Source organism: Oncorhynchus mykiss, chromosome 9 (assembly GCF_057628025.1).
Source record: "Oncorhynchus mykiss isolate SJ-2025 chromosome 9, ASM5762802v1, whole genome shotgun sequence".
NCBI lineage: Eukaryota > Metazoa > Chordata > Actinopteri > Salmoniformes > Salmonidae > Oncorhynchus > Oncorhynchus mykiss.
Window position 1 is genome coordinate 78478094 of NC_143030.1, and position 20853 is coordinate 78498946.

General features: G+C 47.0%; 1 protein-coding gene across 2 annotated transcripts in view; it reads right to left on the bottom strand.

Annotated features, from left to right (window-relative positions):
- LOC110516471 (laminin subunit alpha-5) overlaps positions 1-20853 on the bottom strand; it is a 254283-nt gene that overhangs the window by 2502 nt on the left and 230928 nt on the right. For both annotated transcript variants that reach the window (XM_090185535.1, XM_090185536.1), the window contains exons 71-77: positions 16115-16244; positions 7662-7834; positions 7277-7472; positions 5614-5766; positions 3958-4117; positions 2678-2802; positions 2457-2553 (exon numbers count right to left, since the gene is read on the bottom strand). In XM_090185535.1, the coding sequence (XP_090041661.1) occupies positions 2457-2553; positions 2678-2802; positions 3958-4117; positions 5614-5766; positions 7277-7472; positions 7662-7834; positions 16115-16244 (1034 nt within the window). The remainder of the gene's footprint in view (positions 1-2456; positions 2554-2677; positions 2803-3957; positions 4118-5613; positions 5767-7276; positions 7473-7661; positions 7835-16114; positions 16245-20853) is intronic.

Genomic DNA, 20853 nt, shown 5'->3' on the forward strand with positions numbered 1-20853 from the left:
GAAGTTGCTGGTTATTGGAGGGAACTGTTGTACAGGACTATCCAGAGCATCCCAAACATGCTCAATGGGTGACATGTCTGGTGAGTATGCAGGCCATGGAAGAACTGGGACATTTTCAGCTTCCAGGACATGGGGCCGTGCATTATCATGTTGAAACATGAGGTGATGGAGGTGGATGAACGGCACAACAATGGGCCTCAGGATCTCTTCACGGTGTCTCTATGCATTCAAATTGCCATCGATAAAATGCAATTGTGTTCGTTGTCTGTAGTTTATGCCTGCACATACCATAACCAGCATGGGGCCCTCTGTTCACAACGTTGACATCAGCAAACCGTACAGTTGTTAGTCCGGTTGGATGTACTGCCAAATTCTCTAAAACGATGTTGGAGGCGGCTTATGGTAGAGAAATGAACATTAAATTCTATGGCAACATTGTCAGCATGCCAGTTGCACGCTCCCTCAAAACTTGAGACATCTGCGTGACAAAACTGCACATTTTAGAGTGGGCTTTTATTGTCCCCAGCACAAGGTGTACCTGTGTAATGATCATGCTGTTTAATCATCTTCTTGATATGCCCCACCTGTCAGGTGGATGGATTATATTGGCAAAGGAGAAATTCTCACTAACAGGGATGTAAACAGATTTGTGCACAACATTTGAAAGAAATAAGCTTTTTGTGTGTATGAAACATTTCTGGGATCTTTTATTTCAGCTCATGAAAACATGGGATCAACACTTTACATGTTGCCTTTATAATTTTGTTCAGTGTAATATTGTGAGGAAACGATAGTGCTAAGGGAAGAGATACAATTCATTCCTTGACGATAAAGACCAAAGTGTGTGAGCACTAAACAGGCTACACCTTGTACCTGTATCTGTATCTGTAACTAAGCTACAACTCACCTTGTATCTGTATCTGTAAGCTACAACTCACCTGTATCTGTATCTGTAAGCTACAACTCACCTGTATCTGTATCTGTAAGCTACAACTCACCTTGTATCTGTATCTGTAAGCTACAACTCACCTGTATCTGTAACTAAGCTACAACTCACCTGTATCTGTATCTGTAAGCTACAACTCACCTGTATCTGTAAGCTACAACTCACCTGTATCTGTATCTGTAAGCTACAACTCACCTGTATCTGTATCTGTAAGCTACAACTCACCTGTATCTGTATCTGTAAGCTACAACTCACCTGTATCTGTATCTGTAAGCTACAACTCACCTTGTATCTGTATCTGTAAGCTACAACTCACCTGTATCTGTAACTCAGCTACAACTCACCTGTATCTGTATCTGTAAGCTACAACTCACCTGTATCTGTATCTGTAAGCTACAACTCACCTGTATCTGTAACTAAGCTACAACTCACCTGTATCTGTAAGCTACAACTCACCTGTATCTGTAACTAAGCTACAACTCACCTGTATCAGTATCTGTAAGCTACAACTCACCTGTATCTGTAAGCCACAACTCACCTGTATCTGTAAGCTACAACTCACCTGTATCTGTATCTGTAAGCTACAACTCACCTGTATCTGTATCTGTAAGCTACAACTCACCTGTATCTGTATCTGTAAGCTACAACTCACCTGTATCTGTATCTGTAAGCTACAACTCACCTGTATCTGTAACTAAGCTACAACTCACCTGTATCTGTAAGCTACAACTCACCTGTATCTGTATCTGTAAGCTACAACTCACCTGTATCTGTATCTGTAAGCTACAACTCACCTTGTATCTGTATCTGTAAGCTACAACTCACCTGTATCTGTAACTAAGCTACAACTCACCTGTATCTGTAAGCTACAACTCACCTGTATCTGTAACTAAGCTACAACTCACCTGTATCAGTATCTGTAAGCTACAACTCACCTGTATCTGTATCTGTAAGCTACAACTCACCTGTATCTGTATCTGTAAGCTACAACTCACCTGTATCTGTAACTAAGCTACAACTCACCTGTATCTGTAACTAAGCTACAACTCACCTGTATTGGTAGCTCAGCTACAACTCACCTGTATCTGTAACTAAGCTTACAACTCACCTGTATCTGTAACTAAGCTACAACTCACCTGTATCTGTATCTGTAAGCTACAACTCACCTGTATCTGTATCTGTAAGCTACAACTCACCTGTATCTGTAACTCAGCTACAACTCACCTGTATCTGTAACTCAGCTAGAACTCACCTGTATCTGTAACTCAGCTAGAACTCACCTGTATCTGTAACTCAGCTAGAACTCACCTGTATCTGTAACTCAGCTAGAACTCACCTGTATCTGTAACTCAGCTAGAATTCACCTGTATCTGTAACTGTAGGCTAGAATTCCCCTGTATCTGTAACTGTAGGCTAGAATTCCCCTGTATCTGTAACTCAGCTAGAATTCCCCTGTATCTGTAACTCAGCTAGAATTCACCTGTATCTGTAACTGTAAGCTAAAACTCACCTGTGATACTGTGCCAGCGTCCGTCACACAGGGATTCCTCTGGTGTGAAAGAGGTGGAGAAGAGGTTTCCGCGACCACTGTTCACTGTGACTGTCACCTGTAGAGGACACCACATTATACAGTCATTATACACACTCTTTCATTGTACATATGACTCTGTCTGAAACAGAAGAAAACTGTCTAGGTAGTGCTAAAACAACAGAACACTTAGTTAATCGTACCTCTCCCTGGTTGAGGTAGAGACTGAGCTGTTGTCCAGACCCAGCATGCAGCAGGAGACCAGAGTCAGACACCAGCCGTACCTCCAGCCTGACCTCTAGGTCCCGCCCTAACACCAGGCCTTCATCTAGACACAGAGACATGGAGAGATTAGCCAGTGTGTTTCAGATTGTATGGGTCAATATTCCTTTTGTTGTGCTCTGCCCTGTCTCATAGAGGAGAGGAGGTATACTGTACCTATAGCCATGTGTCCTCCCTGGGAGGAGAGGAGGTATACTGTACCTATAGCCATGTGTCCTCCCTGGGAGGAGAGGAGGTATACTGTACCTATAGCCATGTGTCCTCCCTGGGAGGAGAGGAGGTATACTGTACCTATTGCCATGTGTCCTCCCTGGAAGGAGAGGAGAGGAAAGGAGGTATACTGTACCTATAGCCACGTGTCCTCCCTGGGAGGAGAGGAGGTATACTGTACCTATAGCCATGTGTCCTCCCTGGGAGGAGAGGAGGTATACTGTATCTATAGCCATGTGTCCTCCCTGGGAGGAGAGGAGGTATACTGTACCTATAGCCATGTGTCCTCCCTGGGAGGAGAGGAGAGGAGGTATACTGTACCTATTGCCATGTGTCCTCCCTGGGAGGAGAGGAGAGGAGGTATACTCTACCTATAGCCATGTGTCCTCCCCGGGAGGAGAGGAGAGGAGGTATAGTGTACCTATAGCCATGTGTCCTCCCTGGGAGGAGAGGAGGTATACTGTACCTATAGCCATGTGTCCTCCCTGGGAGGAGAGGAGAGGAGGTATCCTGTACCTATAGCCATGTGTCCTCCCTGGGAGGAGAGGAGGTATACTGTACCTATAGCCATGTGTCCTCCCTGGGAGGAGAGGAGGTATACTGTACCTATAGCCATGTGTCCTCCCTGGGAGGAGAGGAGAGGAGGTATACTGTACCTATAGCCATGTGTCCTCCCTGGGAGGAGAGGAGGTATACTGTACCTATAGCCATGTGTCCTCCCTGGGAGGAGAGGAGGTATACTGTACCTATTGCCATGTGTCCTCCCTGGGAGGAGAGGAGAGGAGGTATACTGTACCTATTGCCATGTGTCCTCCCTGGGAGGAGAGGAGGTATACTGTACCTATAGCCATGTGTCCTCCCTGGGAGGAGAGGAGAGGAGGTATCCTGTACCTATAGCCATGTGTCCTCCCTGGGAGGAGAGGAGGTATACTGTACCTATTGCCATGTGTCCTCCCTGGAAGGAGAGGAGAGGAAAGGAGGTATACTGTACCTATAGCCATGTGTCCTCCCTGGGAGGAGAAGTAAGCCCCAGGCTGCAGAGTGGTCTGGAAGCAAGGAACAACCCCCAGGCTTGTGGAGGGATTGTCTATGCTCTCCTCATTCAGCTCCAGGTCCCTCACACAGCCCACAAACCCTCCAGGACCTGGCACCTATGTAGTGAAAGAGATGGGCAGTACACCGTAGAACAGTTTCAATAAGGAATATATTTCTCTGTACTGTATACACACACACACACACACACACACACACACACACACACACACACACACACACACACACACACACACACACACACACACACACACACACAACGAGCACTGTTAAAGCCAAGAGCATTATGACTTTACAACTGACTGGAAGAAGCATTGAGACAAATCTAATGTTATTTGTCACATGCTCCGAATACAACAAGTGTAGACTTTACCGTGACATGCTGAATACAACAAGTGTAGACTTTACCGTGAAATGCCGAATACAACAAGTGTAGACTTTACCGTGACATGCTATATACAGGGGGTACCGGTACTGAGTCAATGTGGAGGCTATATACAGGGGGTACCGGTACAGAGTCAATGTGGAGGCTATATACAGGGGGTACCGGTACAGAGTCAATGTGGAGGCTATATACAGGGGGCACCGGTACAGAGTAAGTGTGGAGACTATATACAGGGGGTACCGGTACAGAGTCAATGTGGAGGCTATATACAGGGGGTACTGGTACAGAGTCAATGTGGAGGCTATATACAGGGGCACCGGTACTGAGTCAATGTGGAGGCTATATACAGGGGGTACCGGTACTGAGTCAATGTGGAGGCTATATACAGGGGGTACTGGTACTGAGTCAATGTGGAGGCTATATACAGGGGGTACCGGTACAGAGTCAGTGTGGAGACTATATACAGGGGGTACCGGTACAGAGTCAATGTGGAGGCTCTATACAGGGGGTACTGGAACAGAGTCAATGTGGAGGCTATATACAGGGGGACCGGTACAGAGTCAATGTGGAGGCTATATACAGGGGGTACCGGTACAGAGTCAATGTGGAGGCTATATACAGGGGGTAACCGGTACTGAGTCAGGGTGGAGGCTATATACAGGGGGTACTGGTACTGAGTCAATGTGGAGGCTATATACAGGGGGTACCGGTACTGAGTCAATGTGGAGGCTATATACAGGGGGACCGGTACAGAGTCAATGTGGAGGCTATATACAGGGGGTACCGGTACAGAGTCAATGTGGAGGCTATATACAGGGGGTAACCGGTACAGAGTCAGGGTGGAGGCTATATACAGGGGGTACTGGTACTGAGTCAATGTGGAGGCTATATACAGGGGGTACCGGTACTGAGTCAATGTGGAGGCTATATACAGGGGGTACTGGTACTGAGTCAATGTGGAGGCTATATACAGGGGGTACTGGTACTTTACCACTGACTGGAGGAAGCACAATGTTGATATAGTAGCTATTTTTAAATTAATCTTTCCTCAAATGCTTTCTCCTCCCCACAATGTAATGGACTTTCTCCTACAATAGGGAAGGAGGAGAGGGGATAGGATGAAAACAATGGAATTGCCGAAAAATGTACTGAGATAGAGTTTAAGTCGAATTCCTCGTGTCTCCACTGTGAATGTGACGGCCGTAGTACCGTGAGAAGTGAGCTGGCGACTGCTGAGGGAACTCCTCCGATGTAGAGAGGGTAACTGAGGGGTGTTTTCTCCCCTCCCGAGACCCTCTTAGACTGGGTATTGATCCCATCAACAATCAAACTGGCCATCTCTCCCTCCCGCTTCACAAACACCTGGTGGAGGAAAAAAATACATGTTGGTATTACGCTGGTCTGTTACTGACGGTGCCAGGACTTAGAACACACACAGATACACACAGACACACACAGATACACACAGATACACACAGATACACACAGATACACACACAGATACACACAGATACACACAGATACACAGACACACAGAGATACACACAGATACACACAGATACACACAGATACACACACAGATACACAGACAGATACACACAGATACACACAGATACACACAGACACACACAGATACACACAGATACACACAGATACACACAGATACACACAGATACACAGACACACAGAGATACACACAGATACACACAGATACACAGAGATACACACACAGATACACACAGATACACACAGATACACACAGACACACACAGATACACACAGATACACACAGATACACACAGATACACACAGATACACACAGAGATACACACAGACACACAGAGATACACACAGATACACAGACACACACAGACACACAGATACACACAGATACACACAGATACACACAGACACACACAGATACACACACAGATACACACAGACACACACAGATACACAGATACACACAGAGATACACACAGATACACACAGATACACAGACACACACAGATACACAGACACACAGACGCACACAGACACACACAGATACACACAGATACACACACAGATACACACACAGATACACAGATACACACAGAGATACACACAGATACACACAGATACACAGATACACAGACACACAGACGCACACAGACACACACAGATACACACAGATACACACAGACACACACAGATACACAGACACACAGAGATACACACAGATACACAGACACACAGAGATACACACAGATACACACACAGATACACACACAGATACACACACATACACAGAGATACACAGAGATACACACAGATACACAGACACACAGATACACACAGATACACAGACACACAGAGATACACAGATACACACACAGATACACACACAGATACACAGACACACACAGATACACAGACACACACAGATACACACACAGATACACACAGATACACAGACACACACAGATACACAGACACACACAGATACACACACAGATACACACAGATACACACAGGGACACACAGATACACACAGATACACACAGACACACACAGACACACACAAGTCAGACACACACAAACCACAATCCTGATCTAAATCTCAATCAGGACGGAAGACAATGAGACTATAGGGAGGGTAGAGTGGTTCATACAGCAAGGGAAATGTAATGCAGACCCAGATTCCCGTGCCTTCAGTGATATTTACTGACTTCAGACAAAAAGACGAACGATTTCCATATAAATAAACATCATTACAGTGTTCTTGGCGTGTTACTGAGGATGGTGGTAAGATAGCATGTTATTGGTTATACCACACACACACACACACACACACACACACACACACACACACACACACACACACACACACCGTGTGCCACCGTCCATCGTTGTACTTCCTGCGCGAGCGGATGCTAGTCTTCCTCTTCCCTCCGTCGATGAGGAGCAGCAGGTGTCCGTCGGAGACCGACAGGGTCATCACAGATCTGCTACGTTGTCCTGATCCAGACACACAGAACACCAGGCCTTCAGAAGAGTTCACACGTAGACCCATGGAGATGTGAGGCCTGGGGGGTGAGAGAGAAGGGGACGTGCGTTACATTCATATACAGGACATAGAACATCGGGTGGAAAACATATATTTTTTTTAAAGGATTATCTTAAATCGACAACGAAAAAAAACCATCTGTATTGAAACAGAGCCCTGTGGAGGTTGTTTAGCCAGTACTACTACTAGTTGCTATGGGGTTACTGACGTCCTGCTGAAGACCTCTGGTAGCCTGTCGTAGCGCTGGTGGCTGTGGGAGGAGCCACTGAAGTGCAGAGCTCCAACTACCTCCTGATTGGCTAGGTCCCCCTGGCAGGACCCCCTGCCACTGCGACTCCGCCCCACTGACCCACCGCCACCCGCAGGCTTCCTGTGTTTATCCTGTAGAGGGGCAGGGGGGTGGGGGGGGGGGGGAAGGGGGAAGGGGGAAGGGAGGAGTGAGGGGATATGATAACTTCATCATGGAGGGTAGAGTGGTTCATACAGCTAGGGAAATGTAATGCAGAAATGTGGGACGAACAAGGCATTTAACGAGCTATTTAGGGACACGGCTATTAATGTTCTGTGAGCACCCTGTGGATACGTCTTCTGCTCTCAAGGCCTGGCTGAGGGAGAGTTTTGTATGTCGAGAATTACCATGACAGAATGAATGAACGCGATTTTTCCATACACAGAACACCTCACAAAACATCCCTCAGAACATGACACAAAACCTCCCTCAGAACACGACACAAAACATCCCTCAGAACACGACACAAAACCTCCCTCAGAACACGACACAAAACATCCCTCAGAACACGACACAAAACCTCCCTCAGAACACGACACAAAACCTCCCTCAGAACACGACACAAAACATCCCTCAGAACACGACACAAAACCTCCCTCAGAACACGACACAAAACATCCCTCAGAACACGACACAAAACATCCCTCAGAACACGACACAAAACCTCCCTCAGAACACGACACAAAACATCCCTCAGAACACGACACAAAACATCCCTCAGAACACGACACAAAACATCCCTCATGTCACGTTCTGACCTCTATTTCTGTTTTGTATTTATTTAGTATGGTCAGGGCGTGAGTTGGGTGGGCAGTCTATGTTTGTTTTTCTATGTTTTGGGGCAGTTCTATGTTTTCGGCCTAGTATGGTTCTCAATCAGAGGCAGGTGTCATTAGTTGTCTCTGATTGAGAATCATACTTAGGTAGCCTGGGTTGCACTGTTTGTTTGTGGGTGATTGTCTATGTTAGTGGCTTGTGTCAGCACAGGTCTCATTTTGTAGCTTCACGGTCGTATTTGGTTTATTGTTTTCGTTACTCTTTTGCATAGTGTTCAGTCTTTCTTTATTAAAGATTCACCATGGACACTTACCACGCCGCATATTGGTCCTCTGATCCTTCTCGCCTCTCCTCTTCAGACGAAGAGGAGGACGATCGTTACAGAATCACCCACCCCAACAGGACCAAGCGGCGTGGTAACGGGCAACGGCAAGAGGAGCAGCAGGAGAAGCAACAGAGGCAGCAGCAACAGGAGCAGCAGCAGCAGCAGTGGGAGAGGCTGCACTATTTGGAGAAATGGACATGGGAGGAAGATTTGGATGGTAAAGGAGCCTGGGCTCAGCCAGGAGAATATCGCCGCCCCAAGGAAGAACGGGAGGCGGCGAAAGCGGAGAGGCGCCGGTATGAGGAGGCAGCGCGGCGTCGTGGATGGAAGCCTGAGAGTCAGCCCCAAAAATGTCTTGGGGGGGGGGGCTAACAGGGAGTATGGCTACGCCAGGTAGGAGACCTGAGCCAACTTCCTGTGGTTACCGGGGGGCTAGAGAGACCGGGCAGGCACCGTGTTATGCTGTGGAGCGCACGGTGTCCCCAGTGCGGGTGCACAGCCCGGTGCGGTACATTCCAGCTCCAGTGCTCCCCCACAGCCCGGTCCTTCAGGTGCCTCCTCCTAACCCCAAGCCTCCTGAAGGGCTCCCCAGCCTGGTGGTACCTGTGGCAGCCCCACGCACCAGGCTGTCTCTCTGTCTCCTCCCTGCAGGTGGTCCTGTCTGTCCGGCGCCGCTGCCGGAGTCTCCCGCCTGTCCGGCGCCGCTGCCGGAGTCTCCCGCCTGTCCGGCGCCGCTGCCGGAGTCTCCCGCCTGTCCGGCGCCGCTGCCGGAGTCTCCCGCCTGTCCGGCGCCGCTGCCGGAGTCTCCCGCCTGTCCGGCGCCTCTGCCGGAGTCTCCCGCCTGTCCGGCGCCTCTGCCGGAGTCTCCCGCCTGTCCGGCGCCTCTGCCGGAGTCTCCCGCCTGTCCGGCGCCTCTGCCGGAGTCTCCCGCCTGTCCGGCGCCTCTGCCGGAGTCTCCCGCCTGTCCGGCGCCTCTGCCGGAGTCTCCCGCCTGTCCGGCGCCTCTGCCGGAGTCTCCCGCCTGTCCGGCGCCTCTGCCGGAGTCTCCCGCCTGTCCGGCGCCTCTGCCGGAGTCTCCCGCCTGTCCGGCGCCTCTGCCGGAGTCTCCCGCCTGTCCGGCGCCTCCCGCCTGTCCGGCGCCTCCCGCCTGTCCGGCGCCTCCCGCCTGTCCGGCGCCGCTGCCGGAGCCTCCCGCCTGTCCGGCGCCGCTGCCGGAGCCTCCCGCCTGTCCGGCGCCGCTGCCGGAGCCTCCCGCCTGTCCGGCGCCGCTGCCGGAGCCTCCCGCCTGTCCGGCGCCGCTGCCGGAGCCTCCCGCCTGTCCGGCGCCGCTGCCGGAGCCCCTCTGCCCAGAGCAGCTGTCTCTCTGTCCCGAGCAGCTGTCTCTCTGTCCCGAGCAGCTGTCTCTCTGTCCCGAGCAGCTGTCTCTCTGTCCCGAGCAGCTGTCTCTCTGTCCCGAGCAGCTGTCCCTCTGTCCCGAGCAGCTGTCCCTCTGTCCAGTGGGGTCAGTGAGAGGGGTGGTCATGCTGAGAAAGCCACGGAGGCGGACAATAAGGCGGACTAAGACAATGATGAGGTGGGGTCCGCGTCCCGCGCCAGAGCCGCCACCGCGGACAGACGCCCACCCAGACCCTCCCCTATAGGTCAAGGTTTTGCGGCCGGAGTCCGCACCTTTGGGGGGGGGTACTGTCACGTTCTGACCTCTATTTCTGTTTTGTATTTATTTAGTATGGTCAGGGCGTGAGTTGGGTGGGCAGTCTGTTTGTTTTTCTATGTTTTGGGGCAGTTCTATGTTTTCGGCCTAGTATGGTTCTCAATCAGAGGCAGGTGTCATTAGTTGTCTCTGATTGAGAATCATACTTAGGTAGCCTGGGTTGCACTGTTTGTTTGTGGGTGATTGTCTATGTTAGTGGCTTGTGTCAGCACAGGTCTCATTTTGTAGCTTCACGGTCGTATTTGGTTTATTGTTTTCGTTACTCTTTTGCATAGTGTTCAGTCTTTCTTTATTAAAGATTCACCATGGACACTTACCACGCCGCATATTGGTCCTCTGATCCTTCTCGCCTCTCCTCTTCAGACGAAGAGGAGGACGATCGTGACACCTCAGAACACGACACAAAACATCCCTCAGAACACGACACAAAACATCCCTCAGAACACGACACAAAACATCCCTCAGAACACGACACAAAACCTCCCTCAGAACACGACACAAAACATCCCTCAGAACACGACACAAAACATCCCACAGAACATCCCACAGTGTCTCAGGTATACAATTAGTCATGTGATACCCATTACACCGGAGTTGTTCCACACAAGACTGCTTGTTCGCTTGGATTCAAATCGTCATTTTTAATCTGGTGTTCGACAAGTCATTTTAATTTAAAGTGAAAATAACAAATAAAACCTCTAAGAAAGATGAAGACACATCTCTGAATAACTCTTGAGTTTGACGACACACACAGACAACTAAGTACCTTGAAATGCATTTGTTGGAAGATTTTTTATTGTTGTTGATGTGATTCGATGTGCAACATGTTTTTCGATTAGAAGCTTCAGGCCGGTGGAAGTGACGTGGTGTCCAGCGTCCCGGCTCTACAGTTTCAACGGTGTGACTGACAGTAAGTCCCACATATTCAGGGCAGTGCAGGGAGAAGACACCAGGTATAGACTTGGAGCTGAAGTAACACTAGAAGGGATTCTATTTGAGTACAAGTGTATCAAGATGTCAGAGGGAATCTATCGAAAACACAGATGGGATTTAAAGATGAAACCAGAGATGGGGGGGGGGGGGGGCGGCAGGTATTCTAGTGGTTAGAGCGTTGGGCCAGTAACCGAAAGGTCGCTGGATAAAATCCCTGAACTGACAAGGTTAAAACCTGTCGTTCTGCCCTTGAATAAGGCCACTGCTCCACGGTAGGCCGTCATTGTAAATAAGAATTTGTTCTTAACTGACTTAAATTAGGTTAAATACAAAAGGCTAATTACATGGCCATGTAAGAGCCTTCAAGCCCCGCCCATGAGATTGTTGCGCAACATTCAGGGAACATTTCTTTATTGTTCTTTTTCACAATGGATGGTACAACACACGACCCAATCTGACTCAAACAACTTCTGATTCAGTACATTTTCAGTGGTGGAAGAGACCCTACGGAAATGCTGCAGTGTGTTGTTCTACTGGCTGGGACCAATCCTACTGGCTGGGACCAATCCTACTGGCTGGGAACATCCTACTGGCTGGGACCAATCCTACTGGCTGGGACATATCCTACTGGCTGGGACATATCCTACTGGCTGGGACCATCCTACTGGCTGGGACATATCCTACTGGCTGGGACATATCCTACTGGCTGGGACCAATCCTATTGGCTGGGACCAATCCTACTGGCTGGGACCAATCCTACTGGCTGGGAACATCCTACTGGCTGGGACCAATCCTACTGGCTGGGACATATCCTACTGGCTGGGACATATCCTACTGGCTGGGACATATCCTACTGGCTGGGACCAATCCTATTGGCTGGGACCAATCCTACTGGCTGGGACCAATCCTACTGGCTGGGACCATCCTACTGGCTGGGATCAATCCTACTGGCTGGGACATATCCTACTGGCTGGGACATATCCTACTGGCTGGGACCATCCTACTGGCTGGGACATATCCTACTGGCTGGGACATATCCTACTGGCTGGGACCAATCCTATTGGCTGGGACCAATCCTACTGGCTGGGACCAATCCTACTGGCTGGGAACATCCTACTGGCTGGGACCAATCCTACTGGCTGGGATCAATCCTACTGGCTGGGAACATCCTACTGGCTGGGACCAATCCTACTGGCTGGGAACATCCTACTGGCTGGGACCAATCCTACTGGCTGGGACCAATCCTACTGGCTGGGACCAATCCTACTGGCTGGGACATATCCTACTGGCTGGGACCAATCCTATTGGCTGGGACCAATCCTACTGGCTGGGACCAATCCTACTGGCTGGGAACATCCTACTGGCTGGGACCAATCCTACTGGCTGGGACCATCCTACTGGCTGGGATCAATCCTACTGGCTGGGATCAATCCTACTGGCTGGGAACATCCTACTGGCTGGGACCAATCCTACTGGCTGGGAACATCCTACTGGCTGGGACCAATCCTACTGGCTGGGACCAATCCTACTGGCTGGGACCAATCCTACTGGCTGGGACCAATCCTACTGGCTGGGACCAATCCTACTGGCTGGGAACATCCTACTGGCTGGGAACATCCTACTGGCTGGGACCAATCCTACTGGCTGGGAACATCCTACTGGCTGGGACCAATCCTACTGGCTGGGAACATCCTACTGGCTGGGACCAATCCTACTGGCTGGGACCAATCCTACTGGCTGGGACCAATCCTACTGGCTGGGACCAATCCTACTGGCTGGGACCATTCCTACTGGCTGGGACCAATCCTACTGGCTGGGACCATCCTACTGGCTGGGACCAATCCTACTGGCTGGGACCAATCCTACTGGCTGGGACCAATCCTACTGGCTGGGACCATCCTACTGGCTGGGACCAATCCTACTGGCTGGGACCAATCCTACTGGCTGGGACCAATCCTACTGGCTGGGATCAATCCTACTGGCTGGGACCATCCTACTGGCTGGGACCAATCCTACTGGCTGGGACCAATCCTACTGGCTGGGACCATCCTACTGGCTGGGACCATCCTACTGGCTGGGACCAATCCTACTGGCTGGGACCAATCCTACTGGCTGGGACCAATCCTACTGGCTGGGACCAATCCTACCTGCTGGGACCAATCCTACTGGCTGGGACCAATCCTACTGGCTGGGACCATCCTACTGGCTGGGACCAATCCTACCTGCTGGGACCAATCCTACTGGCTGGGACCAATCCTACTGGCTGGGACCAATCCTATTGGCTGGGACCAATCCTATTGGCTGGGAACATCCTACTGGCTGGGAACATCCTACTGGCTGGGAACATCCTACTGGCTGGGACCAATCCTACTGGCTGAGACCAATCCTACTGGCTGGGACCAATCCTAGGCATGTGTAGAGGTCTCACTGACAGCATCCGACCCATTGGAGAGTGTGAATAGTGTGTCATGTGGAATGACTGTGATCTGGTTGTGTGAATAAAGCACAGTAATTATACCAGCTACTGTATGTATAACAGCCTCTGTCTTGTGGAGTCGCGCTGAATATCCTGTGAAAGGTTTTTAGCTGGTTTTGTTTCTATTTGTGGCCTAATTGAAAGATGTATCAGACTTCTTTAAAAGAGACCAGGGCTTTGTAGAGTTTGTACTCTGTTCATCAGGCCCAGTTGAGTGAAGCTGTCTAATAAACTCTAACTCTGAACTAACTACACAACGAAAAGCATGAGGACACTCGTCCAACATCTCAGTCCAAAATCATGGGCATTAATATGGAGTTGGTCCCCCCCATTTGCTGCTATAACAGCCTCCACTTTTCTGGGAAGGCTTTCCATTAGATGTTGGAACATTGCTGTGGGGAATTGGCTTTCATTCAGCCACAAGAGCATTAGTGAGGTTGGGGCACTGATGTTGGGCGATTAGGCCTGGCTCACAGTCGGCGTTCCAATTCATCCCAAAGGTGTTTGATGAGGTTGAGGTCAGGGTTCTGTGTGGGTCAGTCAAGTTCTTCCACAACGATCTCAACAAATAATTTCTGTATGGACCTCGCTTTGTGCACAGGGGCATTGTCATGTTGAAACAGGAAAGGGCCTTCCTCAAACTGTTGCCACAAAGTTGGAAGCACAGAATTGTAAGCTGTAGCGTAAAGATTTCCCTTCACTGGAACTAAGGGGCCTAGCCCAAACCATGAAAAACAGCTCCAGACCATTATTCCTCATCCACCAAACTTTACAGTTGGCACTATCCATTCGGGCAGGTAGTGTTCTCCAGGCATCCGCTAAACCCAGATTCGTCCGTCGGCCTGCCAGATGGTGAAGTCATGATTCATCACTCCAGAGAACACGTTTCCACTGCTCCAGAGTCCAATGGCGGCGAACTTTACACCAGTCCAGCACTGACGTTTGAAACTGACGTTTGGCATGGTGATCTTAGGCTTGTGTGCGGCTGCACGGCCATGGAAACCCATTGAATTTGAAGGGGTGCCCACATAATGTAAAACATACACTATATATACACACAAAAGTATGATGTGCATATAACAGTATTTTTCATTATAGTTTGTACTGTTTTCATATCTATCTTTTTTATAGTTAATAATCACTTTATAATGACAGCATGTTTTGTCTATCCTTCTGTTGTACAGGAGTTCATTCTGATTGAAGATCCATGATGGTCATTTTCTTGTCTGTCTATAATCTCTCGTCACAGACCTAACATTGAGTAGCCGATTCGGGTTCTGAGTGCAGACACTATGCAGACTATGAAATGTGAGATGAACGCAGGGGTTTGGAGACACTCGATCACACACTCGATCTCTCACACTCGATCTCTCACACTCGATCTCTCACACTCGATCTCTCACACTCAATCTCACACTCGATCACACACTCGATCTCACACACTCGATCTCTCACACTTGATCTCTCACACTCGATCTCTCACACTCGATCTCTCACACACACACACACACACACACACACACACACACACGCACATCAAGGGGTGTCAGGCTGAAGTATTATAATACACTATCTTAATGGTGTCAGATATCCAGATAGGGTATATAATGTATTCTAACACTATTTCGATATCTGACACCATTAAGATTCTGTATAGTGTATTCTAATACTATCTTAATGGTGTCAGATGTAGAAGTATCATTATAATACATGATATATTGTGTATCTATGGTGTCAGCTATAGAAGTATCATTATAATACATTATATATTGTGTACCCATGGTGTCAGATGTAGAAGAGGTATTAGAATACATTATATATTGTGTATCTATGGTGTCAGCTATAGAAGTATCATTATAATACATTATATATTGTGTACCCATGGTGTCAGATGTAGAAGAGGTATTAGAATACATTATATATTGTGTATCTATGGTGTCAGCTATAGAAGTATCATTATAATACATTATATATTGTGTACCCATGGTGTCAGATGTAGAAGAGGTATTAGAATACATTACATATTGTGTATCTATGGTGTCAGCTATAGAAGTATCATTATAATACATTATATATTGTGTACCTATGGTGTCAGCTATAGAAGTATCAGTATAATACATTATATATTGTGTATCTATAGTGTCAGGTACCTTAACATGCTTTTGCCGTGGTGGTGTGGCCAGGATCTGTTGAGGTTTATCGGCAGCGGGACAGTCTAGAGGAACGTCGATGTTCTCCTTAGCATTCATCAGATTCATCACCATCTGAGAAGGCTTGTCACTGTAGAGTACAGTCGTTATAGGGCTGTTAGCCCGTTGTCATGGCTACAGTAACAGTTATAGCCCAAGTCCTACACACAGTGGTATAAGTGGCAACATTGTAATCTAGCAGTAGTAGGAGCAACAGCAACATTGTAATCTAGCAGTAGTAGGAGCAGCAACAACATTGTAATCTAGTAGTAGTAGGAGCAGCAACATTGTAATCTAGCAGTAGTAGGAGCAGCAACAACATTGTAATCTAGTAGTAGTAGGAGCAGCAACATTGTAATCTAGTAGTAGTAGGAGCAGCAACATTGTAATCTAGTAGTAGTAGGAGCAGCAACATTGTAATCTAGTAGTAGTAGGAGCAGCAGCAACATTGTAATCTAGTAGTAGTAGGAGCAGCAACATTGTAATCTAGTAGTAGTAGGAGCAGCAACATTGTAATCTAGTAGTAGTAGGAGCAGCAACATTGTAATCTAGTAGTAGTAGGAGCAGCAGCAACATTGTAATCTAGTAGTAGTAGGAGCAGCAACATTGTAATCTAGTAGTAGTAGGAGCAGCAACATTGTAATCTAGTAGTAGTAGGAGCAGCAACATTGTAATCTAGTAGTAGTAGGAGCAGCAACATTGTAATCTAGTAGTAGTAGGAGCAGCAGCAACATTGTAATCTAGTAGTAGTAGGAGCAGCAACATTGTAATCTAGTAGTAGTAGGAGCAGCAACATTGTAATCTAGTAGTAGTAGGAGCAGCAACATTGTAATCTAGTAGTAGTAGGAGCAGCAACAACATTGTAATCTAGTAGTAGGAGCAGCAACATTGTAATCTAGCAGTAGTAGGAGCAGCAGCAACATTGTAATCTAGTAGTAGGAGCAGCAACATTGTAATCTAGTAGTAGTAGGAGCAGCAACATTGTAATCTAGTAGTAGTAGGAGCAGCAGCAACATTGTAATCTAGTAGTAGGAGCAGCAACATTGTAATCTAGCAGTAGTAGGAGCAGCAACATTGTAATCTAGTAGTAGTAGGAGCAGCAGCAACATTGCAATCTAGTAGTAGGAGCAGCAACATTGTAATCTAGTAGTAGTAGGAGCAGCAACATTGTAATCTAGTAGTAGTAGGAGCAGCAACATTGTAATCTAGTAGTAGTAGGAGCAGCAGCAACATTGTAATCTAGTAGTAGTAGGAGCAGCAGCAACATTGTAATCTAGCAGTAGTAGGAGCAGCAACAACATTGTAATCTAGTAGTAGTAGGAGCAGCAACATTGTAATCTAGTAGTAGTAGGAGCAGCAACATTGTAATCTAGTAGTAGTAGGAGCAGCAGCAACATTGTAATCTAGCAGTAGTAGGAGCAGCAACATTGTAATCTAGTAGTAGTAGGAGCAGCAACATTGTAATCTAGTAGTAGTAGGAGCAGCAGCAACATTGTAATCTAGTAGTAGTAGGAGCAGCAGCAACATTGTAATCTAGTAGTAGTAGGAGCAGCAGCATTGTAATCTAGTAGTAGTAGGAGCAGCAGCAACATTGTAATCTAGTAGTAGTAGGAGCAGCAACATTGTAATCTAGTAGTAGGAGCAGCAGCAACATTGTAATCTAGTAGTAGTAGGAGCAGCAGCATTGTAATCTAGTAGTAGTAGGAGCAGCAGCAACATTGTAATCTAGTAGTAGTAGGAGCAGCAACATTGTAATCTAACAGTAGTAGGAGCAGCAACATTGTAATCTAGCAGTAGTAGGAGCAGCAACATTGTAATCTAGTAGTAGGAGCAGCAGCAACATTGTAATCTAGTAGTAGTAGGAGCAGCAGCAACATTGTAATCTAGTAGTAGTAGGAGCAGCAGCATCATTGTAATCTAGTAGTAGTAGGAGCAGCAGCAACATTGTAATCTAGTAGTAGTAGGAGCAGCAGCAACATTGTAATCTAGCAGTAGTAGGAGCAGCAGCAACATTGTAATCTAGTAGTAGGAGCAGCAGCAACATTGTAATCTAGTAGTAGGAGCAGCAGCAACATTGTAATCTAGTAGTAGTAGGAGCAGCAGCAACATTGTAATCTAGTAGTAGTAGGAACAGCAGCATCATTGTAATCTAGTAGTAGTAGGAGCAGCAGCAACATTGTAATCTAGTAGTAGTAGGAGCAGCAGCAACATTGTAATCTAGCAGTAGTAGGAGCAGCAGCAACATTGTAATCTAGCAGTAGTAGGAGCAGCAGCATCATTGTAATCTAGCAGTAGTAGGAGCAGCAGCAACATTGTAATCTAGTAGTAGTAGGAGCAGCAGCAACATTGTAATCTAGTAGTAGTAAGAGCAGCAGCAACATTGTAATCTAGCAGTAGTAGGAGCAGCAACATTGTAATCTAGTAGTAGTAGGAGCAGCAGCAACATTGTAATCTAGCAGTAGTAGGAGCAGCAACATTGTAATCTAGTAGTAGTAGGAGCAGCAACATTGTAATCTAGTAGTAGTAGGAGCAGCAGCAACATTGTAATCTAACAGTAGTAGGAGCAGCAACAACATTGTAATCTAGTAGTAGTAGGAGCAGCAACATTGTAATCTAGCAGTAGTAGGAGCAGCAACATTGTAATCTAGCAGTAGTAGGAGCAGCAACATTGTAATCTAGCAGTAGTAGGAGCAGCAACATTGTAATCTAGCAGTAGTAGGAGCAGCAACATTGTAATCTAGCAGTAGTAGGAGCAGCAACATTGTAATCTAGCAGTAGTAGGAGCAGCAACATTGTAATCTAGCAGTAGTAGGAGCAGCAACATTGTAATCTAGTAGTAGTAGGAGCAGCAACATTGTAATCTAGCAGTAGTAGGAGCAGCAACATTGTAATCTAGCAGTAGTAGGAGCAGCAACATTGTAATCTAGCAGTAGTAGGAGCAGCAACATTGTAATCTAGCAGTAGTAGGAGCAGCAACATTGTAATCTAGTAGTAGTAGGAGCAGCAACATTGTAATCTAGTAGTAGTAGGAGCAGCAACATTGTAATCTAGCAGTAGTAGGAGCAGCAACATTGTAATCTAGTAGTAGTAGGAGCAGCAACATTGTAATCTAGTAGTAGTAGGAGCAGCAACATTGTAATCTAACAGTAGTAGGAGCAGCAACAACATTGTAATCTAGTAGTAGTAGAAGCAACATTGTAATCTAGCAGTAGTAGGAGCAGCAACATTGTAATCTAGCAGTAGTAGGAGCAGCAACATTGTAATCTAGCAGTAGTAGGAGCAGCAACATTGTAATCTAGTAGTAGTAGGAGCAGCAACATTGTAATCTAGTAGTAGTAGGAGCAGCAACATTGTAATCTAGCAGTAGTAGGAGCAGCAACATTGTAATCTAGTAGTAGTAGGAGCAGCAACATTGTAATCTAGTAGTAGTAGGAGCAGCAACATTGTAATCTAGTAGTAGTAGGAGCAGCAACATTGTAATCTAGCAGTAGTAGGAGCAGCAACATTGTAATCTAGCAGTAGAAGGAGCAACAACATTGTAATCTAGTAGTAGAAGGAGCAGCAACATTGTAATCTAGTAGTAGTAGGAGCAGCAGCAACATTGTAACCTAGTAGTAGTAGGAACAGCAGCATCATTGTAATCTAGTAGTAGTAGGAGCAGCAGCAACATTGTAATCTAGTAGTAGTAGGAGCAGCAGCAACATTGTAATCTAGCAGTAGTAGGAGCAGCAGCAACATTGTAATCTAGCAGTAGTAGGAGCAGCAGCATCATTGTAATCTAGCAGTAGTAGGAGCAGCAGCAACATTGTAATCTAGTAGTAGTAGGAGCAGCAGCAACATTGTAATCTAGTAGTAGTAAGAGCAGCAGCAACATTGTAATCTAGCAGTAGTAGGAGCAGCAACATTGTAATCTAGTAGTAGTAGGAGCAGCAGCAACATTGTAATCTAGCAGTAGTAGGAGCAGCAACATTGTAATCTAGTAGTAGTAGGAGCAGCAACATTGTAATCTAGTAGTAGTAGGAGCAGCAGCAACATTGTAATCTAACAGTAGTAGGAGCAGCAACAACATTGTAATCTAGTAGTAGTAGGAGCAGCAACATTGTAATCTAGCAGTAGTAGGAGCAGCAACATTGTAATCTAGCAGTAGTAGGAGCAGCAACATTGTAATCTAGCAGTAGTAGGAGCAGCAACATTGTAATCTAGCAGTAGTAGGAGCAGCAACATTGTAATCTAGCAGTAGTAGGAGCAGCAACATTGTAATCTAGCAGTAGTAGGAGCAGCAACATTGTAATCTAGCAGTAGTAGGAGCAGCAACATTGTAATCTAGTAGTAGTAGGAGCAGCAACATTGTAATCTAGCAGTAGTAGGAGCAGCAACATTGTAATCTAGCAGTAGTAGGAGCAGCAACATTGTAATCTAGCAGTAGTAGGAGCAGCAACATTGTAATCTAGCAGTAGTAGGAGCAGCAACATTGTAATCTAGTAGTAGTAGGAGCAGCAACATTGTAATCTAGTAGTAGTAGGAGCAGCAACATTGTAATCTAGCAGTAGTAGGAGCAGCAACATTGTAATCTAGTAGTAGTAGGAGCAGCAACATTGTAATCTAGTAGTAGTAGGAGCAGCAACATTGTAATCTAACAGTAGTAGGAGCAGCAACAACATTGTAATCTAGTAGTAGTAGAAGCAACATTGTAATCTAGC